The sequence below is a fragment of the Phalacrocorax aristotelis genome, chromosome 8 (assembly GCF_949628215.1).
Source record: "Phalacrocorax aristotelis chromosome 8, bGulAri2.1, whole genome shotgun sequence".
NCBI lineage: Eukaryota > Metazoa > Chordata > Aves > Suliformes > Phalacrocoracidae > Phalacrocorax > Phalacrocorax aristotelis.
Genome location: NC_134283.1, coordinates 36,670,062 through 36,681,936, shown reverse-complemented (window position 1 = coordinate 36,681,936; position 11,875 = coordinate 36,670,062). Strand labels below are relative to the sequence as shown.

Sequence of the window (11,875 nt, the reverse complement as noted above, 5' to 3'; positions counted from 1 at the left end):
CAGCCAAGATCTCATGGCAAGAACCAGTGGAGGCCAGGAGGTACCACCTTGACACACTGCGTTGAAATGGAAATGGGGGAAGAGAGCGCGCATCGAGTTCCACTGTATCAGCCAAGGGGAACAGAAAGCTACTATTGCAGAAGAGCCTCTCAACACATACTTAATTAATGGAATTTCAGTATAAGAATCACATAACCAGGTATAAAAATCTTCAAATGTAATTTATTAAGACATTCAGCTATGTCTGTCAGTCTACATCCAAATTTACTACTAAAAATAAAATAGTATCACATTTCACATTAGGAATACCGACTTTGAAAAACACTTGAGTCAAGCCTATCGTATAAATAAGTGACTAATTTCTCTTCATATCAAAATTCACATAAAAAATTGCCTGCCCCCTACTCCCACCTATTTCCCCACCCCAGTCCCTAGTTCTACTTGAAGCCATGATGCATGTAAAAATTTAAGTATGGACATGTCCTTGTCAAAGAAAAAAGGTGCAAACCTATTAACAGCTTTAAAAGTGGCATTTGCGGAGTCTGATCATACACAATAATGTACTCATTCCCAAAGTGCAAATATCGCCAGAGTTTAATACTGTTTTAATTCAGCTGCAAGAATTAAACATTACACAGCACAGTACTGCAAGGCTTCTATCTGTGCCCTAAAACTCATCCCACTTTCCTCCTGCAAATGGTAGTAGAGGTCAAAGTGTTCATTAGAGCTTTAGTTTACTTCATACAGCCCAGACTGTGCCCATTATTAGCAGAAGTTTCATATACATTAAAATATTGAAGACTCCGTCATAAAAGTCAAGAGTCACTATAGATTACATGAATTCAAATGCAACTGCCCCACCAAGAACACCCAAAGCATACACACGACATATTAAGAGTGCTTCCCTCTTCTTGTAAAATCACTGCTGTTGTACCTTTGATTTTTGCTTATGTGCCATAAAAAAATTTGTCAGCAACCAAAGCTGCGCCTCAGTCAGAGACTAGCAACTCACTGCATTTAACGCCTCTGAGGTACCCTGGGACATGGCTGTACGCTATACCTTCTTCCTGACTAAAACAAGAGTTCTGTCTGTCTCTCTACAACCTCAACAGACCTCTCGTCCCTCTTATCCCTCACCTACGTCTTGAAACACTCTTTCACTGCAATTTATTTCAAGACATCCTTCCTTTGCCCGCAGTTCAGAGAGCTTCTGGAGTCATTTCTACTACATCTCACTGGAGTTACCACTACCAAGCAGCCCACAAAAATCAGCATGGGAGATTACATTTTGACCAGCATTAACAGCTAAACTTCTTTCACAGCTGTGGAATAGGTTTTCTTCTGAGTCAAACTTGGATCTCTGAAATGTGTTTGTTCCCGCATCATCCTTTGTCACTCTAGAGCTGGACACAAACCCTCCGGTCTTGAGCAGGGCACCCCTCTGGGGCTGCAGTTAGTTCTGCAGCACAAGCTGCTCCCTGGCTGGCCTCACACAGGCCTGTGTCACGGTCCATGCTTTGAGACCCTTCTGCCTCAGCAGAGGCCTCCGGGCTGTCCTGTCCATCAGCCACCTGTCCATTGCTCTTGCTAGGGCTGTCTTTCATACGCAGCCCATTGTCATGTTCAACACCAGGGGGCTCAGCTGCATCTCCAGGTCTGGTATTTTGCTCTGCACTAGGATTTGGCTGTTGAACTGGCTCTGGTCCCAGTCCCGGGAGCTGTGAAGGGCTCTTAAGTTGGCAGTGGCACAGAGGGCAGGTTTCTTGCACATACAGCCATTTCTTAAGACAACCCGCATGAAAAAAATGGCTACATGGTGTGATTACAGCAGTTTTCATATCCTGAAAGACAAAAAAAAAAGATCATATTATTTGTAATCCCATTCCTTTCCTCTTACCCCATACATCTAATGGGTCCACTAGCCACAGAGGAGACAGAAGTAGTCCACAGGCAAGCAAGAGAATGTTTCTTCCTTCATACCAACAAGCCTCCATATTCAAATACACACAAAATTCAAACACAGGCCAGGTCTGGCTGTTTATATTACAGGGATTAGAAATTAGGCAAAAAGCTTTGTTTGTAAGATATTACTACATTTAAACAAAAGCTTTTGTAGGACACTAGTCACAGGATTAGTTGGCTTAAGAAACAATTGTGCAAGTCAAAGCCAGCACAGTCACAGATACAACGCGTAACAACAGCAAACCAGAAATGAAGTAACACCCTAATTCTGTCAGATGAGACCCACATATTGCTAGTCTGGTGTTTCAAACGCTGTCATTTAACCTGGCACTGGTAGTTTCACTCTTCAGAGTATTTCTATCAAGTCTGGAGTCAATCCAGTTGCATTCCAACTGCCCATTACTAACCCTAGGGTGATTCTTTCACCGTCATACATAACTACAATTTCTACCCAAGAGAAAGAGACCTTGGAGCTAGAGGTGTGATAAAGATATTACTTTCAGCATTAATTTCTAAGGACCTTACATCTTCTGGCTTACATTAGGAAGCCCCTTAACCTTTTGATAATTAGGTTTCTGTTTCAAAACTGACATTGCATATCAGGTGGAAGTAGCAAAGTCTGTAGAGACTGAGCTGCTTCTACGGAATAGTAACAAATCAGCTACTGAGTACACATTAAGTCTTTCAGTAACAAAATCTTCCACTAATGAAGAAAGGGCACATTTTCTGTTACTATTGAGACCAGCTCAACCTGAACAAGAGGTGTTTCAAAGAAGCTCAAGGACACTCTTTGTTGTGTAACTGGTGAAAAAAACGAATGAAAGTTTAAACACATCCAAACTACCTCTTTATTCATAAAAGCTCTCTTGGTGACAGCACTCCAATTTACACAAAGTGGAGAACTGGGGAATTCAGGTAACTTATTGAGCACAATATTTCTCATTAAACATAATTCAAGGAACTTATTTTACTAGATGCAGACTGAACTTGACAGTCTAGAGGCATTTCAAGTCAATCTTTTCACACTTCCATTCTTACCTGGTAGCAGATGGCACAGATATCATTGTGTTGCTCCAACTGCTCTTTTGTGGCAACGGGCAGTGATTTTATCTTATTCACAGCGTCTCTGCGAAGAAGGAAACTTTTCCACCCCAGCTGGGCCCGTAGCCACACGTTGTAGTAGGAGTGAATGAAGATGATCACAGAACCCATAACAGTCCATTCACCAAAGATCGTTTCCGAGACACCGTATGCCACCACACAGAGAGCAACAAGGAATTCCAGCAGCCGATACGTGCCATTTACATAATAAATCACATCATCCATATTTTCCACTGGCTCTTTTCTGAACTCCTCCACCATAAACAAAACATAAATGAAGAGTGTCCCAAGCACCTGTAACACAGCGCAAGACCATGAGCTCAGCATTCAACACTGGACTGGAGCTTAAGTCATTCAGCATTGTCCATCGAGCTCCGCACGCACAACACTCCCAAATCAGACAGAGGACAGGCAAGCTCCGAAGTAGTAAAATTGTTGCTGAACTTCAGGACAAATAAAAGTCACCCTTTCTTGCAAAGCATTTAAGCTTTTTCCCAAGTGCTTCCCCGAGTCCAGAAAATGGCTGAGATCATTAAGCAAGAGTGCTGAGCATCATGATGGGTGATTTTATAAATTTAATAATAAAAACCCCAAGTTATAACAAATACTCATAGTACAAAACGTTTCTTGTATTTATAACACTGTGTTTTGAACATCAAATTGCTTTCAAGTAGCCATAGCTAAGTAACAACACATAAATGAGTACTCTGAAAAAAAAAAAACAACACACCTTTTTACTATTATAGGTATGCCCTCAAAAGCCTTCTGGCTTTCCAGTTTGAAATAGAACTCCATTCCCCTATGTTCTCAGGCCACCCCTAGGAGCTCCTTAGCCTCAGATACAGAATAAAGAAAGATTTTATATCTTATCTTGTACTTCTGTCCTTCTATCATCCCTGTTCTTTTCTCATCGTGTATTTCTCCCCCTAGAGTAACAGGATCACAGTTAATGCAGGGCTTCACAGTTACTACAGGGCTAACAGTCTTACCTGAAGAGAGGTTAGAATACTGCTGGAGATAATGATCAACAGCCAGAAATCCATGTGGAAAAATTGACAAATCATGTAGGCCATGTATGCGGGGAACACGAGCAAGAACAAACAGAGGCTCACTGCTCGGAAGTGCTTCCACAGACTCCTGTGAACAACAGAATAGGTTTTTATTTTTGAAGTCAGATCTGAGTGTCAGAATAAGAATAGACTGACTGCTGGGTGTAGGCATGTTAGGTGTTTGCTCAAGGCTTTAAGCTGTTGGAAGGAGTTTCCATCATACTTGGGCACAGTCTCATTCCCAGCATGCATGCTTACAACACACAGTGTAAGGAAAGTTCCCTCTCATCTGACTTCCGCTGTTTTCAATACAAAGACAAAGATTATGGGCAAAAATTCACCTACAGTAATTGTCATACTGGATCAAGTCAGTGGTTAGACAAATTAAGTACCTGAGATACTGAATGTTTCAGATGAAAAACCACTAAAATAAAGACAATTAAATATGCATGTAACTGTTTAACACTTCTCTATATAAACAGAGTTCTTCCAGATTATATAATTACTACAACTAACTCTCCTGTGTTTTTTTGCTAATATGCATGGGGCAAAGGTATTTCCTTCCCTCACCAGATTTAACCCTGCAGCCTTTAGAAGTACATTCCCTAATTCAGGGATCACAGAAGAAGAAATGTAGCAAGACTTGAACATTCATCTCCGCCAGTCCTTACTCTGCTCCTATCATTTACTTCTTCCTAATCTCCCCCCCAACCCAAACACACCATCAATCTTTTTACACCCACCCATTTGTGAAGGCTTTCAGAATATCTCCAGTAATTTACTGTTTTCCTGCAGGAAATATTTTCCTCAGGTTGTATTTTAACCTCCTTTAGCTCTGGAAATGGAATACAGAAAAAGTGAAAGTACTGGGGGGACAGGACGGCAGCAGAAAATGGCTAATTTTGTATAGTCTGAAGAAACATCAGAACGCTACTGTGTGGTCTGCAATTCCATCCATGCCTGTGGGTGACTGAGAAAGGGAGAGCTGAAACGGAATTTATCTTGATCCTAGTTTACTTAGAACTGCTTGGGAGATTTGGTAGAAGAGAGCTAAAACTCACTATCACTGCAGACTGCTTGTTTAAGATGGACAATGCTCATATCCTGGCTCTACTCTCTTTCCCTCTGTTACCATATTTGAAGTTAACATTGCTGCAGGCAGAACATGCTGGCTACAAGCAGCCTCTAAGCTAAACAAACTCTCTATGTATAAATAAACCTTCTCTCATTTCTTCACTTACAGGTTACAGAAAGGGAAGAGACACAAGCAATTAACAAAGACACAAACAGATTAATACAAGAACACCAGATACCAATACAGGTCTTCAAAACACAAAATAAACTTAACAACAATCCCACACGATCAGAACATCTGGTACACTAATGTAAGCCTTCCACCTCTCACTTTCTGCCAGTAAACCCTATAATTTTGGGATCACAGCCTCACAAAAAGAATAGGTTTTACAACATATAACACAAGGTCACTCCTAGAAACTTCCCATCCTCAACAGCTGTCTGAGCCCACTGCATTAGTGGGAAACCTACCCAATGGCAGACGAGGTTAAGCAAAACTATTCTGCAAATCCACACAATGGAGTGTGGGTGGGGAGAGCACAGGCACTGGAGTCCTGGATTTGCTTAACTGAGACCACAGTGCACTGATGCTCTTGCTAGGGAGAATAACCACTAAAGAGTGTGACACTCCAGCAGCTGCAGAACAGAATAGTCTTTGCACAGGCTGGATGGACACAGTCCTGAGCAGCAGCAGGTGACCAAAGTCACTCTCATTTGCCAGCATACAGCACAGCAAAAAGTATTACTGTGTGCCCTCAAGGGAGCAGGATAGAGATGGAGAAACTAGAGGATTTAGACTAGAAAAGACATCTGCGTACAGAAGAGAAAGGGTAACTTTACAAGCTAGTAAAATTCCAAATTAGGCCATCAATTACTAGTTTATCACCTCCTAAAACAGCACTGAGTAAGTTTCAGTTTAGGAAACCAGTCTCTTACTTGTCCCTTGAGGCTCCCAGTGCCAAGACAATGGGATCAGCAATTTCCAGCATGGACTGAAGTATGGATGCCACCACAATGAAAAGAATAATACTGAGCAGGAACGCCCGATGCACCACTTGGAGCTCAATCAAACCTGTCTGCACAGCCAGGATCAGGAGTGTGACTCCTTCAGTCATTCCCCTGCAGATCAACACAGTCAAAAGAACAATCACATCTTTCTGTGCATCAATGTTGGTTCAAAAATACATCTAGAAACACCAGGGAATACGCTGTCTGTTTCTGCCACAACCCTTCAAATGTCACTGGTTTTAGCGTTTACTGATGTCCCTGCTAAGGCTTTAACCAGAAAGGAATGTTTTCAGAAATCCTGAAGTGTTGGGGGTTAGGAACCAGCATATTTCAGAACCCTGCTCCTGACTAGCAGCATGTGGGCTACATCCAGCCCAGCAGACACCACCCAATGACAGAGCACTGCCCCACCCCAGCACAAAGCATTTGAAGGATCCAGATTGTGTCCTAAGAGGAGGAACCCAGCAGCCTCAGTGTTGCCTGCACAAGCCCGAAGCAGCCCTGCTACGTGTAGTCCTACACCTGGGCCCCAGTCAGCCTCATTCCTAGGTGACCATGAAGACCATCTCCACCCATTATATTTCCCCATGACCACCCTCCTGTCTGTCCTTCGGCCCTACTCAACAACCCACCCAGTGCCCTCTTAGGGCAAATCAGCAGTTTAGCCATTTTTCAGTTTATCCTCTCTGTACCTATACCAAATACAGCTGTCCACTTCTTTTTGGCTTGGAACCGCAGACTGAATTGAGTATCTCTGAGGACCACAGTTTAGCACCAGTATTTGATGCAGTTAAAGTACAGATCACCCAGACTTGCATACTTCCCCAAAAGATGTTTTCAGGTAGACTACTCCTGGGCAACCCCAATTTATACCATTTTCACTTCCACGTCTTGGAATCCAAAATGTAAAATATTCTTTTGCATATAGTCTGAACTTTCTATAGAGTTAAGGGCTGGAGTAACTGACGGAGGTTGTGTCATACCTAGGATCCCAATTTCATATTAGACAAGTTGTGTCAAGCATTAAGAAAAGACAGTTTCTATATTTTGGCTATTTCCCATAGTAATTTACAGGCAATCCATACAATGCTGTGTTTTAAGCCTCATAGATTAGTAATGTTTCACACATGACTACAGGATAAATGAGTAAATGGAAATACAAAGTGTTTATATTATTCAAATGTGAAAATTTTCCAGTGACTCATGAAAATGAAAGCACTAAGACAATCAAGCTGTACAATTACAAATCTCAACTAACAGCCCTTAATTTGTTACAGAAATGAACCATCTCCCAAGAAGTCTGTGGCAAGCTACACTTTCACCTCAAAACCTTCCAATGCAAACATGGACTGGCATACAAACAGCCTGTCAAGGATACTTGAGTTTGTAAGTTAAAAAATTTCAATGCAACACATTTCCATATAAATCCCTTTTTGTCTGCTTCTTTTTAGACCCTGGGCGCAACAAGGCACTTACCTGTTCATAGCAGGATCATTCATGAATGCTCGGTAACCCTGCAAGTAAAACTTGCAGAGAGTCAGAACTCCCAAAGCAACAAAAGAGACTGTGAAGACCAAGCCCAGCAGCGAGTATGGAGTGCTACAGCATTCAGCAATACTGGGAAGAGAGAGGGGAAGAGAAACAAAAATAAAAGGTCCATCAATTAAAACCAATGTGATGAGCTCTCCCCTTGTCCTGTTAACTGTGCAAGCTAGTTTTAAAGCAAAATTGGATCAGTTTAATGAAAATATTAAAAGCTCCGCACCACCATGAAAATCCTCCTATAAAAAGAAATAAAGATGAGAGGCACACTGTTACTGCTTTCCAAGACACTTTATCTCAGCTCCCTAGCTAATGCTGCTGCCAGGCTGGAACTAGGGCTGTGCTGCGGTAACTCTCCGGTCCCTCTCCAGCGCTGTGCCACACGGTGGCACTGTCCTGCTTGCATAGGGTTTTCATACCCAAAAGTCAGTTTGACAGCCACAAGGCACCCAGGTTACTTGCTGAAATTTCAGCTAGCTACCGGAGACATAGAGTTAAAGCAGATGGATTCACTAAGGCACTTTCCACTCAGATCCCTAATAGTGCAAACAAACATAAAACCGATAAATACTATTGGGAGACTGGGGGCTTTTTTGTAGCGTTGACATCACGTTCAGGTAAGCAATACCTGTCTTACAAACAGCTGAGCCAGAAGCAGCAAAATAAGAGAATGAAGGATATTTTTCCTCAGCAGGCTTCTTCCTGTCTCTTGCTACAGCAGTTAAGTCCCAAAGATCGAGACCCCAGATTACATTTGATGATTCTGAGAATAGCTGCACTATTTCAGCTCCCGCACCTTAGGGCTGCTCTTCTACTGATCCTGGCACTGCAATATTTGGAGCAGCCTAAGCCTCAGAGCACACTTTGGCTTATGGAACACGACACAGCCGGAACAAGGGGAGTGCAGTGCAGTGCAAGCCCCAACACTAGGTAAGGACCAGCTGTCAGCCAGGGTTTACAAACCTGGAAATTCTCACATACATAATCCAAGGTAATACAGTGATATCCCCATTCATTAAAGAAAAAAAAAGAAAAAATCTTCACTTCTTCACCAGGATAGTTGCCTTGTAAGACAAATTATGGTGCTCAAAAACATGTCATGCTAATTAACTGACTGGAGAGTGAACTAGTCCAGCATTCTGACACAAGAAGAGTTTTGAGGAAGCATATGCTTCAAAAATAAACAAAGCTGGTCCAAAAGACATTTACTTTGTCTCTTTTAATGATTACTTTAACCGGATATCTCCTTTGAAAGCAATTCAAGGCAGAAAAAGCTGATGTGTTTACATATAGTACTTTCAGTGCTTCTGGTAAGCCTTCCATTCTGCCTGTTTACCATGCTAAGCAGGGCTGAAAGAGCTTTTAAATGTTCCTGCTGGTCAAGGTAGTAAGAAACACAGTATTTAAAGCAGCTATTTCTGTAGGATATTTGAGGAACTCTAGTTTTGCTTCAAAATAATCAGAAATCAAGAATCCTTACTCTTCTGCCTGATGCCCAGTCCTTTTTTGTCAGAGTAATTTTAGTACCCTTCTTAAACTTATTTCCAGATAATCTACTATGCAAGGGTCCCAGAGGAGCTTAAGAGCTCAAAGAGAAGCCTGGGGAGCTTTCAGTGTTACGTTTATGTGTCAAGCACAAGTTTATAAATTGTCCCAAAGAACTGAATTCTTCGCGGCTTCTCAAAAATCACAGCAGTTACATACGCATGCAAAAGATTGAGAGGAACAAGGACAATGAAAGGTACAGAAGAGGAGGGAGTGGCTGGAGAGCTGCCTGGAGGAAAAGGACCTGGGGGTGTTGGCTGACAGCTGGCTGAACATGAGCCGGCAGTGTGCTCAGGTGGCCAAGGCGGCCAATGGCATCCTGGCTTGTATCAGGAATAGTGTGGCCAGCAGGAGCAGGGAGGTGATAGTGCCCCTGTACTCGGCACTGGTGAGGCCGCACCTCAAGTACTGTGTTCAGTTTTGGGCCCCTCACTACAGGAAGGACACTGTGGTGCTGGAGCGTGTCCAGAGAAGGGCAACGAAGCTGGTGAAGGGTCTGGAGAACAAGTCTTATGAGTAGCGGCTGAGGGAATTGGGGTTGTTTAGTCTGGAGGAGTCTGAAGGGAGACCTTATCGCTCTCTACAACTACCTGAAAGGAGGTTGTAGCGAGGCAGGGGTTAGTCTCTTCTCCCTAGTAACAAGCGATAGGACAAGAAGAAATGGCCTCAAGCTGCGCCAAGGGAAGTTTAGATTGGATATTAGGAAAAACTTCTTCACCGAAAGGGTTGTCAGGCATTGGAACAGGCTGCGCAGTGAAGTGGTTGAGTCACCATCCCTGGAGGTATTTAAAAGAAGGGCAGACGTGGTGCTTGAGGATATGGTTTAGTGGTGGACTTGGCAGTGATAGGTTAGCGGTTGGACTCCATGATCTTAAGGGTCTTTTACAACCTTAACGATTCTATGATTCTATGATTCTAAGAGGTTTTAAACAGCAAATATGCACGCAAGAGCTTTCCAGTCTGAGAAAAAACAGACTTATGCTACTCTCAATTTTAAAGAAAAGAACAAAACTGTTTGGTCTTCCCCACGCCCAATACATTAATTGAGAGGCACTGAATGCAACTATATGGATTCAAACAATCAAAGTGGATTTTTCATCACACAGACCAAGTTCAGCTGTGAAACTCCTTGCCCCAGGATCTTTCAAATAACACAAGTGTACGTGGGTTCAAGGGCAGAAAATACAAAGTGATGTAAGAGGAATCTTTTAAGGGTTACTGCATACATATTAACCATATCCACTAATGCAGCCAGACAGCTGAAGTTGGATGCAGGACTTGAAGAGTACTAGGAAGCATTCTGTTTGCCATATTATGGGTTAGTGTCTTTCCAGGTACCCATCTGCAGCCACTGCTGGAAACCAGATCCTAGGCTAGATGAATACTTGGTCTGAACCAGTACAGCCACTCTGACGTTCTGATAAAAATGGGACACAGCTATTCTGCACCCCGCAATTGCTCTCACCTGAATTCCAGTTACACTATTTTAAGCTATCATTACACTTAAAAGCCACAGATGCAGAATTCACTCACTTTCATGGATGAATACATCTTTTCTTCCATTTTGTTAAACAGCCAGCACTACCTTATTAACTGGCCTGACAAGGTATTTCAGCTCCCTCCTAAGGGGTAAGAGACTGTTAGTGGTACTACCTGAGTTTCTGTTTTTAAGGTGAATAAACGTTTATAATTTTTCTACCATGACAGAGCTGAGAACACTGAGAACATTTACGTAGTTTTACTGTTCGTTTTTTAATTGCAGGGAGAACTTCAGAGATCAATTGGTATTCATTCACTCCTAGATCAAGCCAATGAAGTCTGCAAAGCAAGTTCCCTGTTTTGCCAAGAATAGAAGTAGTATAGCAATTTGGTGTACGAATAAACTAAAATTTATTTACAAGAAAAAAGGATCGTTTCCCCCACCTCTGCTAAATGCAGTACTCTATTGTAACAAAACTAAAATTGCAGCAAAGATTAACAGGAGCTAAAACTTCAGACACCTATGGCATCGTTAACAACCAGGTAACATAGTCAGTGCTTTTACATAATGTAGTATAACACTGGAAGCTATTTTAATACTATATGCAATAAAATCCCTGGCACTTCTCCTTAATGATAATGAATTTTGACAGTTTACACTATGGCAGCATAGATAGATAGATAGATATACACACACAGAGAGACAAGAAAAAAGCAAGCCGTTGGAAAGTCTGATTGGAAAACTGTAGTGATAAGCAAGTTAACTCAAACCAGTTGCTACCCAAACAGCAGAACTAGCGATGTATGGTCTCTAAAGAATATCACAGAATATGTCCAATGCTACCTGTGTGCTTAGACAAATATTACCTCTTTTCTCCCCATTCCAGTACTTCACTATCTAATTTGCCTAACCCACCTTCTGCAACACACCCAGTTCCTCTCTGCCCTACACTCCCACTCCCTTTTGTATGCTGTAATTTCTAGTCAAACAACAGCCACCAAAGGCACATAGGTCCCAGCCAGAAGAATCCCTCAAATGATGCTTTTTTCTCATTACCGGCACTAGCACAGGCCTCTCTCCTTTATCTTACAAGTAGTTTTTACAAAGCTTTTAG

The 11,875-nt window shown here is 42.2% G+C and overlaps 1 protein-coding gene across 4 annotated transcripts in view; it reads right to left on the bottom strand.

The window, feature by feature from the left end:
* Nucleotides 1-202: 202 nt before the first annotated feature.
* Nucleotides 203-11,875, bottom strand: part of RNF145 (ring finger protein 145) — a 47,834-nt gene continuing 36,161 nt past the window's right edge. For all 4 annotated transcript variants that reach the window (XM_075102587.1, XM_075102585.1, XM_075102584.1 and 1 more), the window contains exons 7-11: nucleotides 7,671-7,811; nucleotides 6,123-6,305; nucleotides 4,053-4,200; nucleotides 3,001-3,357; nucleotides 203-1,841 (exon numbers count right to left, since the gene is read on the bottom strand). In XM_075102587.1, the coding sequence (XP_074958688.1) occupies nucleotides 1,398-1,841; nucleotides 3,001-3,357; nucleotides 4,053-4,200; nucleotides 6,123-6,305; nucleotides 7,671-7,811 (1,273 nt within the window). In that variant the 3' untranslated portion in view covers nucleotides 203-1,397. The remainder of the gene's footprint in view (nucleotides 1,842-3,000; nucleotides 3,358-4,052; nucleotides 4,201-6,122; nucleotides 6,306-7,670; nucleotides 7,812-11,875) is intronic.